At 43.8% G+C, this 18,685-nt stretch overlaps 1 protein-coding gene across 4 annotated transcripts in view; it reads left to right on the top strand.

The window, feature by feature from the left end:
• Nucleotides 1-18,685, top strand: part of ZNF276 (zinc finger protein 276) — a 332,393-nt gene that overhangs the window by 114,904 nt on the left and 198,804 nt on the right. For all 4 annotated transcript variants that reach the window (XR_003857676.1, XM_029608213.1, XM_029608214.1 and 1 more), the window contains exon 6: nt 7,003-7,083. Coding sequence is in view for 3 of the 4 variants with exons in the window: in XM_029608213.1 (XP_029464073.1) it covers nt 7,003-7,083 (81 nt within the window). In the remaining variant the exon portion in view is untranslated. The remainder of the gene's footprint in view (nt 1-7,002; nt 7,084-18,685) is intronic.

Below are 18,685 nucleotides of genomic sequence, written 5' to 3'. Positions count from 1 at the left end.
GCTATTTTGTCTTTAAGGTAGTTAGCAAATTCATGACTAGATATTAAAGGTTTATCACTTTGTGAGTGGTAATTAATAGGGAGAGTCAATTTGGACACATAATCAAAAATAATTTTTGGATTATATTGATATTCGCGAATTCTTTTTGAGTAGTAATTTCTTTTGGCTGTATTAATGTCTGTAGAATAGATGTAAAGTAGTGTTTTGTATCTATCATGTAGTTGACTTGTGGGATTTTTTTCTCCAAGATTTCTCAGCATGTCTTAATAGACTTTTTTTATTTTTTAAATCGATATTAAACCATGGTGTTTTATGTTTTATTGAAGTTTTAATTTTTTTTTTAAATGGAAAGGCAAATAATTTTAGCTGTTTCCGTGTTAATTTTAAGCCAGGAATTCACTGCAGATAAGGTATCTGAAGTATTTAATTCTTTTAGGGCCTCTGGAAGGGATTTTTCTAGGATATCGCTAGAACAAGATTTGATTAATTTAATGAGTTTAGCATTATTGTGGAAATGGAGAGTAGTCCACTTGTAATTTAGTTTTAATTAATTTATGATCAGACCAGGGAATAGAGATGGTAGAAGGGGGAGAAATAAGAGATATTTTGTTATTGATAAATATAAGATCTAAAATATGACCTTATTTTTGAGTTGGGAAATTGACTAATTGTTTGAATCCCATAGCCATAAGAGTGTTAAGGAAAAGTTCTGCTGAAGGTGACAGAGGAGATTTATCCATGTGAAGATTAAAATCACCTAATATAATTGTAGGGAAATTGGAATTAATGGATGAAGAAATGGTTTCAATCAGTGCATCTGGAGTTGTTTTATTAAGACAGCCTGGAGGAGCATAGACCAATAAGATTTGTAGAGATCTAGATTTAAATAAGCTTATTTCAATAGGTAATAAGGAGTTGATTGGGACATTTATAAATTTTACTTTTTTTGCAGATAAAAACAAGTCCACCACCCTTTTTTTTTTTTTTGGTCTAGGAATTGAGAAAATATTATAAATATTAGTTGGTAATTAATTAACTATGGGAATATCTGAGTTTTTTAACCAAGATTCTGTGAAGCAAACGATGTCTGGGCGATCAGTTAGAAGGTCATTAACAATGGGAATTTTTTTAGTTATGGAATGAATATTTAGGAGAAGGAGGGAGAGGACAGAGAAGCTGGCAACTTGTAAATTCTGAGAAATGGGGACGGGATTAAGTCTTCTAGGAAAGGTTTTTGAAAATATATTGTGTGATACCTGTTTAGGTGAAAGACATTGGTTGTACATAGGATGACTGGAATTAACGTTCCATTTGTGATACGGTGATACTCTATGAAAGGGAAGGCAGGGTATATAATGGGGAACAAATGAGAAAACATATTATTATGCATTAGTAATAATGTAATGATTAAATATTTCAATAGTGAGGTAATAATGTGAGCAAGGGAGATATTAGCAAACAACTATTAAATAAATTATTAAAAGCACTAAAATCATAATAAAATAAACATGGCAACAGAAAACTTAGATAAATCTTAAACGATGATAAATTATTAAAACTTGCACTGCGAGTTGCACGAAGGGATGCACAAAGGGTAAGCCCCTTTGTCACGCCCCTTCGGCGTGCGACGCCTCTGTTAAGATCCTTTTTCAAATTACAGAACGCTGATGTCACAGGGGGGGTGTGTCACTGGCAAGATGCTGAGAAGAAAAAAAAAAAAAGAAAGAAATCGCTTCTCTTTTCCTTTGTTTCATTTGCCCTGCGTGTCTCAGATCTCTTCAGCAGATGATACTGCTGTCAGCTGTTAAGGGTGGGAGTTGGTGCACGGCATACTTAGAGGTGACAAATAGTTTCCGCTTGTCTGATCATCTTTTTGTTCTGTGGAGTGGCCCTAGATGGGGCAGAAAGCCTCCAGAGCTACTATTGTGTAGTGGTTGAAGGAGGCCATTACCTCAGCATACATTACTCAGGGGCGTCAGATAACAACCAGTCTTCGGGCGCATTCTACCTGTTCACAAGCGGCCTCTTGGGCCAAATACCAGCAAGTATTGTTGCAAAAAATCTGTAGAGCGGCTACTTGGAAGAACATAAGAAAATGCCATACTGGGTCAGACCAAGGGTCCATCAAGCCCAGCATCCCGTTTCCAACAGTGGCCAATCCAGGCCATAAGAACCTGGCAAGTACCCAAAAACTAAATCTATTCCATGTTACCATTGCTAATGGCAGTGGCTATTCTCTAAGTGAACTTAATAGCAGGCAATGGACTTCTCCTCCAAGAACTTATCCAATCCTTTTTTAAACACAGCTATACTAACTGCACTAACCACATTCTCTGGCAACAAATTCCAGAGTTTAATTGTGCATTGAGTAAAATAGAACTTTCTCCGATTAGTTTTAAATGTGCCCCATGGTAACTTCATGGAGTGCCCCCTAGTCTTTCTACTATCCGAAAGAGTAAATAACCGATTCACATCTACCCGTTCTAGACCTCTCATGATTTTAAACATCTCTATCATATCCCCCTTAAGTCGTCTCTTCTCCAAGCTGAAAAGTCCTAAGCTCTTTAGTCTTTCCTCATAGGGGAGCTGTTCCATTCCCCTTATCATTTTGGTAGCCCTTCTCTGTACCTTCTCCATCGCAATTATATCTTTTTTGAGATGCGGCGACCAGAATTGTACACAGTATTCAAGGTGCGGTCTCACCATGGAGCGCTACAGAGGCATTATGACATTTTCCGTTTTATTCACCATTCCCTTTCTAATAATTCCCAACATTCTGTTTGCTTTTTTGACTGCCGCAGCACACTGAACCGACGATTTCAATGTGTTATCCACTATGACACCTAGATCTCTTTCTTGGGTTGTAGCACCTAATATGGAACCCAACATTGTGTAATTATAGCATGGGTTATTTTTCCCTATATGCATCACCTTGCACTTATCCACATTAAATTTCATCTGCCATTTGGATGCCCAATTTTCCAGTCTTCCTGCAATTTATCACAATCTGTTTGTGATTTAACTACTCTGAACAATTTTGTGTCATCTGCAAATTTGATTCTCACTCGTATTTCTTTCCAGATCATTTATAAATATATTGAAAAGTAAGGGTCCCAATACAGATCCCTGAGGCACTCCACTGTCCACTCCCACTGAGAAAATTGTCCATTTAATCCTACTCTCTGTTTCCTGTCTTTTAGCCAGTTTGCAATCCACGAAAGGACATCACCACCTATCCCATGACTTTTTACTTTTCCTAGAAGCCTCTCATGAGGAACTTTGTCAAATGCCTTCTGAAAATCCAAGTATACTATATCTACTGGTTCACCTTTATCCAAATGTTTATTAACTCCTTCAAAAAAGTGAAGTCTTTACATACTTTTGCCAGGCATTACCGTGTGGATGTCCAGGTTCCAGAGCTTGGCGGTTTTGGCGAATGTGTACTCAGAGCGGGACTCTCACAGTCACATCCACAGTAGGAAAGCTTTGGTACATCCCAGCTGTCTGGATTGATCAGAGTATGTACAGGGAAAGGAAAATTGGTTCTTACCTGCTAATTTTCGTTCCTGTAGTACCAGTGATCAGTCCAGTGTCCCGCCCAGTTCGGGAAGGGGATATTGGAGAGTCCGCTCGGTGCTTGTTCACTTGTGTTCCTATGAAGAACGGCTCAGGTTCTTGTTGATCCTACACAGGGTTTGGTGCAGGCAACGCTTGTTTTTCTTGTAAGATAGTTAATTGTTTTTTGTATCTAGCTTGGGTACAGGCAGACTGCAGATGGCACCTCGGGTTAAGTGGCAGAGTCAGTCAAAATTTCTCCGTCTCCATCTGCTAGATGGGAGGCAAAACCCAGCTGTCTGGATTGATCCTTGGTACTACAGGAACGAAAATTAGCAGGTAAGAACCAATTTTCCTTTCAAGAGGCTGACAGTCCATGTCCCTGAAAAGCCTGCAGTGAGGGATTAAAGTCTGGGATTATCTGCAGGTTCTTGGATCAATGGCGTCAACCCTGGACTTAGTCCCATGGGCCTTTGCTCATATGAGGCCTCTTCAGTCAGCTTTATCCCTTTGGGACCCAATCTCCGAGTAGTTTCAGCTACCGCTTCCGCTTACAGAATCTGCGCAGTCCAGTCTCACCTGGTGGCTCATCCCAGACAGGCTTCGCAGGGCGGTAGAACTGGAGGTTACCTCTTGGATAGTAGTGACCACGGATACCTGTCTTTCCGGTTGGGGTGCGGTCTGCCAGTGCAGATCAGTCCCGGGCCAATGGTCGAAGATGGAGACATCGTGGTCAATCAATCGGTTGGAGACCAGAGCTGTGCTTCTTGCTCTTCAGGGTCTCCTTCCCCTGGTGTGGGGCCATCCAGTAAGGGTCCTGTCGGACAATACGACAACAGTGGCTTATATAAATTGTCAGGGAGGCACGAAGAGCATAGCAGTAGCCCTGGAAGCCCAGGAATTGATCAGTTGGGCGGAACTGCATCTGGAAAGGATAGCGGCCTCTCATATTGCGGGCTTGGACAACGTTCAGGTGGACTTCCTGAGTGAACACCAACTAGATTCCAGAGAGTGGGTGCTGTCGGAGGATGCCTTTCGCCTTATATGCAGCAGGTGGGGCCAACCCTGCATGGATTTGATGGCAAATTTTTGCAACACCAAGGCACCAGGGTTCTTCAGTCGGAATTGGGCGCAGAAGGGGTGGATGCTCTGGTCCTCCCTTGGCTGTCGGATGTTCTGCTGTACGTGTTCCCACCGTGGCCACTAATCGGCAAGGTGTTGCGCAGAGTAGAGGTCCACTGAGGGGACATAATCCTCGTAGCGCTGGAATCGCCGAGGTGGCCGTGGTTTGCGGACCTGGTAAACCTAGCGGTGGACGGTCCATTGAGGTTGCCGCTCTGGTCAGATCTCCTCCGACAAGGTCCCATGTGTTTGGAAGGGGCAGCTCGCTTTTGTCTAGCGGCATGGCTTTTGAGAGGGAACGCTTAAGGAATAAGGGTTATTCAGATGTGGTGATTGAACCCTTTTGCAGTCCAGAAAGACCTCTACCTCCCTATGTGTGGGGTGTTTTTGAGTCTTGGTGCGTGGAACGCAAGGTGGTCCCCACTCGTGCCTCTGAGGGCGATGTCTTGGCCTTTTTGCAAGCTGGCCTAGCCAAAGGCTTATCCTTTAATTCCCTGAGGGTTCAGGTGGCGGCTCTGGGTTGCTTTCGGGGTAAAGTATTTACTTATTTTATTTATTTTTTATATATCGACATTCAATCTGAGATATCACATCGGTTTACATTCAGGTACTGTAGGTATTTCCCTATCCCCAGAGGGCTTACAATCTAAGTTTTGTACCTGAGGCAATGGAGAGTAAAATGACTTGCCCAAGGTCACAAGGAGCGACAGAGGGACTCGAACCCTGGTCTCCTGGTTCGTAGCCAACTGCTCTAACCATTAGGCTATTCCTCCTTGGCAGCGCACCCCGACGTCATGCTCTCTGCGGGAAGTTAAACATCTGCGTTCACCCGTTCAGAATTCCTGTCCTTCCTAGAGTCTGTCTGGTGGTGTGGGCCATGTGTACGTCGCCATTTGAGCCTTTGAAATGTGCGACGCTGAAAGATCTTACTTTGAAAGTGGTCTTCCTGGTGGCTATCTCATTAGATCGGGTGTCAGAACATCAAGCCTTATCCTGCAGAGAACCCTCCTTGAGGATTTCTGATTCCGGAGTGTCCTTGAGAACAGTTCTCTCCTTTTTGCCTAAGGTTGTGTCATGGAGGTCCCCTTCCTTCCCGGTTTCGGGCGCTTCCACTCCCTCAGTCCAGAGATTTACGTCGGTTGGACGTGTGACGGGCTCTGTTACATTACTTGGTGGTTACTAACAGTTTTCGCCTGTCGGATCACCTGTTTGTACTGTGGAGTGGCCCCATGGTGGGGGCAGAAGGCTTCTGCAGCCACTATTGCTCGGTGGTTGAAGGAGGCTATCAGCTCTGTGTACATTGCCAAAGGGTGGCCGGTGCCTAGTGGGCTTTGTGCTCATTCCACCCAATCACAAGCGGCCTCTTGGGCTGAGTGTCAACAAGTTTCGCCACAGGAAATCTGTAGGGCAGCCACTTGGAAATCTTTGCACACTTTTGCCAGACATTACTGTCTGTTCGTCCAGGCCTCAGGTTTTGGTGACAGTGTGCTTCGAGCGGGACTCTCTGGGTCCCACCCAGTGTGAGAAATCTTTGGTACATCCCAGCTGTCTGGACTGATCCGGGTATGTACAGGGAAAGGAAAATTGGTTTTTACCTTCTAATTTTCATTCCTGTAGTACCACAGATCAGTCCAGTCTCCCATCCATGTAAGAATATGCAGTTGAGAGTCCGGATCGATCAGTGTTTGGTTTCAGGTTCTGGTCCCGCGCAGGTGTGTTGTGCGGGAAAGAATTCTTACTCAATATAAAAGGTTGTTTCTTCCTTCTGCTCGCTTGGGGAGAAATTGTACATAGTGTGGTTTTTTTTTATCTATTCATCTGGCTTGGGTACAGTTCAATACCGGCAGACTGCAGGTGGCACCTCAACTTAACTGGCAGTGTCAGTCAAAAACTTCTCTGTCTCCATCTGCTGGAGGGGAGGCAAAACCTAGTTGTCTGGATTGAAACGTGGTACTACAGGAATGAAAATTAGCAGGTAAGAACCAATTTTCCTATATTTCTCGGAGAGAAATCTTGCTTTGCATTTTTAATGAAAGTGTAAAAACTTTTTTGTAAACAATTGTACAGTAGTGTACCTGATGCGGCTGTGATGCAAAGCAGAGACAGAAATTGCTGTTAGCTGCAGTTCAGGATGGGACAAGCCTCTTGCTGCAATTTGCATGTCTCTGCTGCTGTACCACAATTGTAACTAAATGTCAGCAATTAAAAATGTTTTTTTCCCAACCCAGCCGGTGTCACTTCAGAGTCAGAGATACTTTGTATTAGGGGTTTTGATGTGTAACACTATGCCTGGCTGGGGTAAAGAATACCTCCTCTCTTTTGCAGAGATCTTATGATTGAAGAGGAACAAGAGATGAGAGGCACTGAGCATGCAAATGAATTCTTCCAGCCATTTCTGGACAAGAAGTACGATTTGCTACCATAAATTCCATTCTTTGCTTGAGCAATAACTACTAAAGTTTTGCAGGAAATGATTACATGTGATAAAATCAATAGCATAGGTGAAGCTCTTTCCCTATGACTTCCAGGCTAGAGGTAGGGGGTTATAGTGTGGGAAAGAGTATTTAATATTTGTTATTCCTCTGCATTCAGGCAGGCCAGTTCACACAAGTAGATTATGCAACCAAAAGATGGAGACAGGGATCAACTGACTCGATGATCAGCCTGCCAGTATTCTCTGTCTCCAGCAGTTGGTAGATGAGCTTCCCATGCTGGAAGCTGAGGTCTGTCTAGGTTGGATGAACAGAAAATTCTGGTGGGCAGCTCCTGAGGTGACAGATGGATTCTCTCTCTCTCAGTTGAGTGTAGCCATTGACTGTTTAACCTGCAAGGATGTAAAATTTGCTGACAAGAGCCAGCTCCTGAGGTGATAGACCTATGCTCCCTCCCTCCCTCCCTCCCTCAGTGGAACAGGTAGGAACAAGGAGCTTCCAGGAGATTCTGACTCCTTTGGACCTTTTACATTTGTTTTCCCTTTCATCCATACCGTCCCTCCCCTCCTTACTGCTCCTACTTTCTCTTTGAGTTTGTGTGATAAAGTTTAAAAAAAAAATAGGGAGAGCAGCTCAGCAGCTAATGATTGCAGCAGGCTGAAGACTGGGTTTTGGTTTGAGAGGGATGTTACACACAAGTCCGTGCCTGTGAGAGGCGGGATGAGTCGCGGGAACATGCATGTCTGAAGGGGAGAGTGCCTGGGGCAAGCTCAGATGAGAGGTTTTCAGCTGGTACTGAATGGAGCAGTCCTGGCAGGGGACTATTTTGCTAGTGCCCAGCGTTATTTAATGGAGTGAGGCTCCCTGGGATCCTCTGGAGTGTGTGTGGCAGTGAGTCAGTCTCACTGCTGTGTCCCATGGCAGGTGTAGAAGACCAGCAAGAACAGTGGCCATCTTTGAGTTGCTAGATTCTAATATCTTGAGGAATCGTGCAACAGTCAGGCAGGGAAGCTACTCTGTCAGGCGGGTCTAGTGTTTGTCTGCCTGCTGACTTCCAGGAAGTGCATGGCCGCCATGTGCAACTGCAGCAAGTAACTGTTCTCGCCTTCCATTGTGAGTTCCCTGTACATACCCGGATCAGTCCAGACAGTGGGTTATGTCCCCCTTCCAGCAGATGGAGTCAGAGCAAAAAACTGAAAGGACGGCCCCCTATAGGCTGGAGCGCCCTCTGTGTCCCTTCAGTATTTTTCTCTGACTCCAGCAGATGGCAGGGGACACATTCGGCTCCCCAGCACTCCTTATTATTTTTTACTTTGCTAACTTGGGCATGGAGCAACTTTAAAAAATAAAAATAAATTAATAATAAACAGATTTAAAATTTCCAGGCACTTCTCCCAGTTCTTTGGGACTTGCAGGCAGAACTTGATAGGCTCTTTTTCTTCTTGTACTGTCTGCTCTTGGGGGTAAGTGTTTTTATTTCCTGTATTTTCTTTTTTGCAGCACTAACCAGGGTGAATGTTGGTGGCTCCAACCTCTTCCCCCCCACAGCAGCCAGCCCTGAGAAGCCGTTTTTTCCTCAGGCTCTCCTGAGCAGAAAAGCACCATTCCTCTGCATAGCTCGCTAAGAGCCTGCTGCTGTCCACTTCAGGAGAGCGATCTGCCCTCTCCCATGCCGTGCTCAGCGCGATGTTCAGCCTGCGGGGAGTCGGGCTGACTCTCCCACGAAGGCCTTTGTTCATAGAAACATAGAAACATAGAAACATAGAAATGACGGCAGAAGAAGACCGAATGGCCCATCCAGTCTGCCCAGCAAGCCTCACACATTTTTTCTCTCATTCTTATCTGTTACTCTTAGCTCCTTGTTTTATTCCCCTTCCACCCCCACCATTAATGTAGAGAGCAGTGATGGAGCTGCATGCAAGTGAAATATCTAGCTTGATTAGTTAGGGGTAGTAGGGGCAGTAACTGCCGTGATAAGCAAGCTACACCCATGCTTATTTGTTTTACCTAGACTATGTTGTACAGCTCTTGTTGGTTTTTTTTTTTTTTTTTACTTCTCCCCTGCTGTAGAAGCAGAGAGCCATGCTGGATATGCATTGAAAGTGAAGTATCAGGCACATTTGGTTTGGGGTAGTAACCGCCGTAACAAGCCAGCTACTCCTCGCTTTGTGATTGCGAATCCTTTTTTTCTTCACCCCTGTTGTTGAAGCTATGCAGGATATGCGTGAAGCATCAGTTTTTTGTTTTTGTTTTATTTTTCCCCCTGCCGTTGTTTGTTGTTTGTTTGTTTGTTAATTTTTTTTTCCCCTGCCGTTGAAGCAGAGAGCTATGCTGGAAATGCGTGATGTATCAGTCTTTCTCCCATGCCGATGCAGCAGAGAACCATGCTGGATATGCATGGAAAGTGAAGTATCAGGCACATTTGGTTTGGGGTAGTAACCGCCGTAACAAGCCAGCTACTCCCCACGTTTTGAGTGCGAACCCTTTTTCTTCTCCCTTGCCGTTGTAGCAGAGAGCTCTGCTGGATGTGTGAAGTATCAGTTATTCTTCTCCCCTGTTATTGAAGCAGAGAGCTATGCTGTATATGCATTGAAAGAAGTATCAGGCATATTTGGTTTGGGGTAGTAACCGCCGTAACAAGCCAGCTACTCCCCTCTTTGTGAGTGCAAATCCTTTTTTCCATTACCTCTTGCTGTTGAAGCTTAGAGCGATGTAGGAGTCACAGTAAGCATTTGTATGTTTATTTAATAAGGGTATTGTGTCAATAGCCATCATTCTGGCGAGTCACCCACTCTTCATTGGCGGCCTCTTGACTTTATGGATCCGCAGTGTTTATCCCCTGGCGGGGAGGGTTCGTCCACCTCAGAGGGCCGTTGGTTTTCACGCACTTCTGCGCGCCTGCCCTCGAGGAGGCTGGTTGCGACCCGCTCTGAAGAAGGAGCGGCGGCCATCTTGGATTCGGAGCTGACTGCTCCGGCATCTCCCGATTTACCGGATGACTCCGGTTATTCACCCCCCCCCCTGCCGATTTTGATGCCGACGAGCCCTGCCCCTCATAATCTAACCGAGGGGCAGTCTACTGGGGTCCCTCCTGCCCCCCGGGACCTTTTTCAGCGCATTTTATTTTGCTCATGCACATTGCATATTTGGCAAGCCTCTCGCAAGATCCAGCAGCTCCTCCTCCTCCTATGATTCCTAGACTCCAAGGAATGGGAGAGGTCCCAGATATCTCTCCTGATCCCCTGCTTCCCTCAGGGACAGGTGCCGCAGGGGGTTCGCAGCCTTCAGCCCCCCCCCAGGCGCAGGCACCACAGGGGGCTCCCGCCCTCCGGCACTGCCGGGTCCTTCTCGGGTGCGGGGGGTCTCCCAGACGCCCAATCCAGATCCCTTCCTTCCCCAACACCCGGACCCAGACTTGGATGACCCCATACCGCTGCTGGAAGGGGATGACCCGCAAGTTTTACGACTCTTCCAACGGGATGAACCTGACCCACTCATTCCGCAGGTTCTGGAAGAACTGGACATTGAAGCCCCACAGGAACCTGCAGGCCCTAGTGAGACGGGGAGGAAAGGAGATCCTCTTTTGGCGGGCCTTCGGCCCCCCCGCGAAAACTTTTCCTTTTCATCACAGACTCCTCCAGTTTTTGTCCAGAGAGTGGGATGTCCTGGATAGCACCCTACATTGTCAGCAGAGCAATGGATAAGCTTTACCCACTTCCTGAGGACTCCTTGGATCTCCTCAAGGTGCCCAGCGTTGATTCTTCGGTGTCTGCGGTCACAAAACGGACAACTATACTGGTCACCGGGGGCACGGCGCTAAAGGACACCCAAGATCGTAAGCTTGAAGTGTATCTGAAGAGGATCTTTGAAGTCTCAGCTTTAGGAGTCCGTGTGGCAGTCTGCAGCTTCCTCATGCAACATGCAGGTCTTCGTTGGATGCAACAATTACTTGGGGCTCAGGAGCTCCCTCCAGATGAAGCACAGCAAGCGGGTCGCCTGGAGGCAGCTATGGCATATGGGGCGGATGCTCTCTATGATCTCCTCCAGGTCCTGGCCAGAACTATGGCCTCAGCCGTCTCCGCTCGTCGCCTACTTTGGCTCCGCAATTGGTCAGCGGATTCTTCTTCCAAAGCTAGACTCAGCTCTTTGCCTTTTAAAGGGAAGTTGCTTTTTGGGGACGAATTGGACCAGCTCATCCAGTCCCTTGGAGAAAATAAAGTTCACAAGTTACCAGAAGACCGACCTCGGGGCTCTAGGACTTTCGGTTCCTCACGTTACTGTTTCAGGGGCCAGCGTCGTTTTCGTCAGTCCAGACCAGCTTCGCAGAGAAATACCTCCTCCCAGTCTCATTCCTTTCGGGGTCGCAGGCAGTCCAGGGACAGCCCTTCCCAAGGGACTGCCAAGTCCACGCAATGAAATCTTGCTAGCCCACTCCTCCAACCCCAGGATCGGCGGACGCCTGTCCCTCTTCTACGGGGAGTGGGTCAACATCACCTCAGACCAATGGGTCTTGGATATCATAAAGCACGGCTACGCATTAGAATTTGCTCGACATCTACGGGACCGTTTCGTCTTTTCCCCATGCGGTCCGCTGCAAAAGCAGGATATAGTACGGCGCACGCTGACCCGACTCCTGGATTTGGGGGCCATCATCCCGGTACCCTTGTCGGAATTAGGGTCAGGCCACTATTCCATTTATTTCGTGGTCCCCAAGAAGGAAGGAGACTTCCGGCCTATCCTCGACCTCAAGATGGTCAACAAGGCCCTCAAGATCCCACGCTTCAGGATGGAAACCTTACGCTCCGTCATTGCGGTGGTTCACGAAGGAGAGTTTTTAGCTTCCCTAGACTTAAAGGAAGCTTATCTACATATTCCCATTCACCAGTCTCATCAGCGCTTCCTTCGTTTCAAGATACTGGGACAACATTTTCAGTTACAGGCTCTTCCATTCGGGCTAGCGACGGCTCCATGGACCTTCACCAAAGTAATGGTGGTGGTAGCAGCAGCAGCTCTACGAAAGGAAGGAATCCTAGTTCACCCCTATCTGGATGACTGACTCATTCGGGCAAAGTCCCGGAGCCTGTGTCAGCTGGCGGTACAGCGGGTTCTACATCTCCTACGCTCCCTCGGTTGGGTCATCAACCTCCGCAAGAGTCATCTCTCTCCTTCACAGACAATAGATTTCCTGGGAGCACGCTTAAACACCACACAGGGGAAGGTCTTCCTCCATCGGGATAGAGCGCTTTCTCAACTGCAGCTTTTCCGGACTCTCTCCCCGCCCACTGCCTGGGACTACCTCCAATTGCTGGGCTCCATGGCATCCACCATAGACTTGGTACCGTGGGCCTTTGCCCATATGCGGCCGCTCCAGCAGGCATTACTCTCGCGCTGGAAACCTGTGTCGCGGGAGTTTCATGCTCCTCTCCCACTGGCGAATTCAACCAGACACAGCCTGCTCTGGTGGCTCAACCTGGATCACCTGCTGTTGCTGGCTGGCCCTGTGCTATGGAACACCATGCCTCTCGAAATAAGGCTGCAGAGAAATCTGAAAATATTCAAAACCAATCTGAAAACATGGCTGTTTAAACAAGCTTTTTACAAAGATAAAGATAAGGAAAAAAAACAGTTGAATGATAAGGACGCACCAAACTAGAAGTTAGTACTTGTAACCTACAAATGCATTTTAATATTAAATCAAATCCACCTAATATGTTCCTAACAAACAAGCTTAACGTACAACACATAGTGTTTTTTTATATTAATTTGTTACCGCTCCACGATGGCACATGGTTAATTTGTAATCTATACCACTCGCATTTTTTCATTATTGTGCCTTTTATCTAACTCAATGAAGGTATAGAAGAGTTTTTAAATAAATAAATAAATAAATAAATAAATGAATGAATAAATAAGGGAGTGGACTTGAAGACCCCTCAGTGGACAATAGTCACCACGGATGCCAGTCTCACCGGCTGGGGAGCAGTCTGCAGCTCACAGTCGACACAGGGACAATGGTCTCCCACCCAGGCGACCTGGCCTATCAATTGTCTGGAGACCAGGGCGGCCCGTCTCGCACTCCTTCATTTTCTTCCCTTACTCCAGGAGCATGCAGTACGAATTCTCTCCGACAATGCGACGACGGTGGCATACATCAATCGGCAAGGCGGCACGTTGATGATATGGGAAGAAGCGGCAAGTTGATGATATGGGCAGAAGCTCACCCCTCCCGGCTAGCGGCTTCTCACATCGCAGGAGTAGACAATGTTCAAGCAGATTTCCTCAGTCGCCAGCGCTTAGATCCGGGAGAGTGGGAACTCTCTGACAAAGTGATGCGACTCCTGGTGCTCAGATGGGGAACGCCCCACCTCTATCTGATGGCCACTCAAAGGAATGCGAAGGCAGTGCGCTTCCTCAGTCGCAGGAGAGAGCACGGTGCAGAAGGCATAGATGCCCTAGTCCTTCCCTGGCCTCGGAATCTTTTGCTGTACGTATTCCCACCATGGCCTCTGGTGGGGGGAAGGTCCTTCGGATAGAACTTCATCATGGTCCAGTAATCCCGGTCGCTCCGGAGTGGGCCCGCAGACCCTGGTTTGCAGATCTGATCAACCTTGCAGTGGACAGTCCTCTCCGGCTGGGACATCTTCCGAACCTCCTCCGTTAAGGGCCAGTATTTTTCGACCGGTTACATCGCTTTTGTCTTGCGGCATGGCCTTTGAATGGCGCTGGTTGAGGCGCCAGGGATATCCGGACATGGTTATTTCCACCCTCCTTCAGGCTCGAAAACCATCTACTTCTATTGCTTATGTGTGGGTTTGGAAGGTGTTTGAAACGTGGTGTTTCTCCCTTCGAGTCTCCCCCACGCCATGCCTCCATCTCCAACATTCTCGCTTTCCTTCAGCAAGGGGATGGCGTACAATTCCTTGAAGGTCCAGGTAGCGGCTCTTGGAGCCCTCGTGCCTCACTCTCATGGCCTTCGCCTCTTGGCACATCCTGACATTATTTGATTTTTGCAAGGTGTGAAACATATGCGGCCGCCGATACGTTCGTCCTATCTGTCTTGGAATCTCAATTTGGTTCTCTGAATTATGGGGGGCCCACCGTTTGAGCCTCTTCGCGGCGCCACTGTCAAGGATCTCACTCTCAAGACTGTGTTCTTGGTGGCCATCTGCTCTGCTTGCTGCATTTCGGAATTACAGGCCTTATCCTGTAGGGAACCTTCTCTCCGTTTCTCACCTTCGGGGGTTTCTTTGCGCACAGTTCCGGCCTTTTTACCCAAGGTGGTGTCAGCCTTTCATATGAATCAGACAGTGGAGCTCCCATCCTTCCCGGCGGATTCTCCTTCTGAGCTCAAACGTCTTGACGTCAAGAGGGTCCTTATGCACTATTTAGAGATGACAAATCCTTTTTGACTAACAGACCATCTCTTCGTGCTCTGGAGCGGACCCAGGAAGGGTTGCCAGGCTTCCAAAACCACCATTGCCAGGTGGTTGAAAGATGCAATTGCCTCAGCCTACATAGGAAACAACAAAGAAGTGGATGCCACAGAGAAGTCTTTTTCAATTCTTTAATAAAGGAGACGTGTAGTGTAATGTAAAGGTTGCCCGACTCTGGCCGAGTTTCGCCACAATTAGTGGCTGCCTCAGGGGCTACAAGCAAACATAAATAAATTTAATAAAAAATCATAAAATCATAAAAATACAAATAATAAATATCAATCACAAACAAATACATATGAATACACATATAAAAATGTACATATATAAAAAATATAATATATAAAAAGTATATAAATTACGATCCTCACAAAAAATAAACATAGCAATCACAGAGATAGTTAAAATGATGAATTAATTTAAAATGACAGAAGAAATAATGAATGGAGCATGTGAGTAACATGAATATGAACATCAATATAGACAGAGCATATGAGCAACATCAATATGAACAGACGTATCTATACACATTAAGAAATAAAATGATACCTTATATATGAGAGCAATGATAAATTGAAAATCCAAATTTAGCATCCGCAGTGCACATATATCTAAAAAACATCAAAACAATTCATTTATCACAGTCAACCAAGACTATTCATTGAAAGTTAAGATAACACACCTACAGTACAATGGGTTAAATGTATAGTTCTATAAGTATTTACTAGTGGTGCCATAAACTGGAAAAGATTTTTTGGAATCAATATCAACTGTGAAACCCCTTTCTTTGTGTATTCTTAAAAAATGAAAATATTTAATGATCTGAAATGTCCCTAAACCGGGATAAACTATAATTTCTAAGAGATATTTTGTAAATGCAAATGAGACCACAGCTAGATGAAAATGAATCAAAGCACTGTTTTATAAGAAACTATTTCTCATATGGAAATGTCTCAAGCATCTTCAATAAGAAGCACTGGTAATGACCAAAAAAGATTTTTTTCATATATTGGACCGATCAAAGCGCTACTCAAATTGATGTATGTTAGTAAAGACAAACAGGGCATCTAATGTCAAAAGCAAACATAGCTATAACATTCGAAGTCTTTTCAATATTTACCCTTTAATAGCATGTCAGCACAAACTGTCTCCACTCGCGTCGGTTCAAGGAGGGGAGATGCCGAAAGTGCAGGCTTTTAAAGATAGGTTTTAGCACCAAAAACGAGTTGTCAATCACGTGAGGGGTGTGGTCTTATCGATCAAGAATGACTTAAAATAGTGTCCAAAAATTTTTTTTAAAAGGTCTTTATGTATTACCCGCAGCCTCTCACAAAACACATCAAAATGAAAAACTAACAAATAGATGTAACAATGATAAATCAGTACACAAAGTATCTGTCATTAAAACCTTGTGAGTGCAAGTGAAAACGCGGCAAAACCAACCCAAATTAGAGCACTGCTTTAAAAAAATCGCAAATCTTCCATATAGCGTCTTCAATAGATGGCATGGATAGTGTCCAAAATTATACATATATTGAACCGATTAAAAAGCTATTAAAAAATTAATGTATTTTTGATAATAAAGGAAACGCCGCAAAACGTAGCATCTGATGTCAATAACAAACAAAGTTGTAACATTCAAAAGTAGTTTTTCAATATTTACCCTTTAATTGTATGTCAGCACAAACTGTCTCCACTCGCGTTAATTCAAGGAAGTAAAACGCCGAAAATGCAGGCTTTTAAAGATGGGTTTTGGCGCCAAAATTGAGTTGTCAATCAAAGTAAGGGGTGTGGTCTTATCGATCAAGTATGACTTATCCATTATAATTTATAATAATGACCAAGAAATTTTTTAAAAAAAGGTCTTATATATATTGCCCAGATCTAAAAAAACACAGCTTCTCACAAAATATATTAGATTGAAAACCTTCAACTAAATGAAGCAGTGATGGATCAGTGCACAAAGTGTCTGTTATTGAAACCTAATAACAGAACCAAACCAGGCAGAACCAAACCAGGTTAAAGCACTGCTTTAATCAAACACTAATCTTCCGTATCAGAATGTATAAAGCGCCTTGAATAGAGAGCACGAATGGTGTCCAAAATTATTGTATAAATATCGAACCAGGCAAAGTGCTATAATCAAAAAATATTATGTATTTGTTTTTATAAAAAGTGCAGGCTTTTAAAGGGGAAGTTTGACGCCAGAATCAAGTTGTCAATCAACATGAGAAGTGTGGTCTTACCGATTCGATGTGACTTGTTCTCAAATAGTAACATCCAAATGCATTATTACCTAAACATTAAAACCATTTTTGAAAATATTCACAAGTGCAGTATGTGTTACCAAAATCTAAAATATTTCATTAAAAAGGAGGGTATTGTTAAATCTATACTAAAAATAGAAACCTACCATTGAATGTAATATGTACCACTAGATAAAAAACAAATAAAAATGAAAATTGATATCCCAAAAATGCATTTTATATATATATACATATCTATAAATGTTAATAATTATTCAAAACAACAAAAAATGAATGATGAGTGATGAACTGTACGAGCCATGGTTAAAGCCAGAACTGAACAAATCAGAAAATGAAAAACGTAATCTATAAAGTATCTGTATGAACTAAATCAGTGCAAATAAACGTGTGAACAGTGTTGATTATTAAAAAAACGTGTGGATATGTATATATCTGAGTAAAAAACAGATTAAAAACATTTTTTGTATATATACGTGATGTGGATTAAAAAAAGTTTTAATTACTATGTGCGACTATTAAGAGTGAAAAAAGTATATTAAAGAAATAAAAATATATATCTTTATAAAAATATGAATAATGTAAATAGCAAAAACATATGTGCACCTATAAGTTATTAAAAAGTATAATATTAATGCAGATATAAAATCATAAATAAATAAATAATCAATTTGGATCAGGACTTTTCAGATGTTAAATAAAATTATAAAAAAACTGAAAGGTCGGTATCATTGAGTCCATCAGGGGTAAGAGTACTGAAATGAAAAATATACTTCTGTTCCAACTGTAAAAGTAAGGTATCAAAATTACCTCCTCTCTGATTGGGTAACGGTTGTTGTACAACACAAAATTTATAGTCATTAAACTTATGTTTCTTTAAAATTGAGTGTTCTACTAATGGTTTGGCGGGCACTGAACGATTGATGTTGCTTCTATGCTCAATTATTCTTTTATTGAATTCTCTCACAGTTTTCCCTATGTTTATCAAATTGCATGGACAAAAAACAGCGTATATAACACCTTTGCTTTTGCATGTTGTATATGACGTTAATTTGAAAACCTTGTCTTTCCCTGGTATGTTTAAAAAGGATGTTTTCATATTAACATTGCAAACTGAGCACGTCCCACACGGGCGATGACCCGGAGGTCTAATATCATGTTTACGTTTAATCGGTAGTGTAGAAGGTGCTATCAAATCTTTGAGATTTTTATCTCGTTTGTTGGCGATTAGCAATTCTCTGTCTCTGAACGGTTTTGACCACATGCCTTCAGATAGCCTTTATGAACATATTTGACTGGGTAATCTCTATCAACAAATCTTTGTGTCATTTCTAATGCTCTTGTCTCAAAGGTAGAGTCATCAGCACACAGTCTTCGTAGTCTTAGAAATTGAGAATATGGAAGATTCTGTAACAAGGATCTATTATGACAACTTTTGAAATGTAAGAGTTTATTAGTGTCAGTCGGCTTTCTGAAGATATCTGTACTGGATTTTCCATCATTGAATGTAATTTGGATATCTAAAAATGATATCTTTTGTTTGTTGTAAATCATTGTAAATTTCAAATTGTGGTCTAGAGCAGTGGTTCTCAACCTTTTTTCTGTCGGGACACACCTGACAGATGGTTCTCACATGCTTGACACACTGACCCATGATCATCACGGGGCTAGATGTAAATGTACAGTTTGCATCCACGGGAACCCCCCTGACCCACAATAATGGATGGAAATCAGAATTATGACATTCCCCATACAACTCACCCTACAAAAAAGATATTCTGGTTCTGGTGTCATCTCAGTAACAGCAACTCAAACTCCTTCTACTTCCAGGCTCAATAGCCCTACTTATGAAAAGACAGCAGTTTACCACCAATGCATG

The sequence above is a fragment of the Rhinatrema bivittatum genome, chromosome 7 (genome assembly GCF_901001135.1).
Source record: "Rhinatrema bivittatum chromosome 7, aRhiBiv1.1, whole genome shotgun sequence".
Taxonomy (NCBI): domain Eukaryota; kingdom Metazoa; phylum Chordata; class Amphibia; order Gymnophiona; family Rhinatrematidae; genus Rhinatrema; species Rhinatrema bivittatum.
This window is presented reverse-complemented; position numbering and strand designations above follow the sequence as displayed.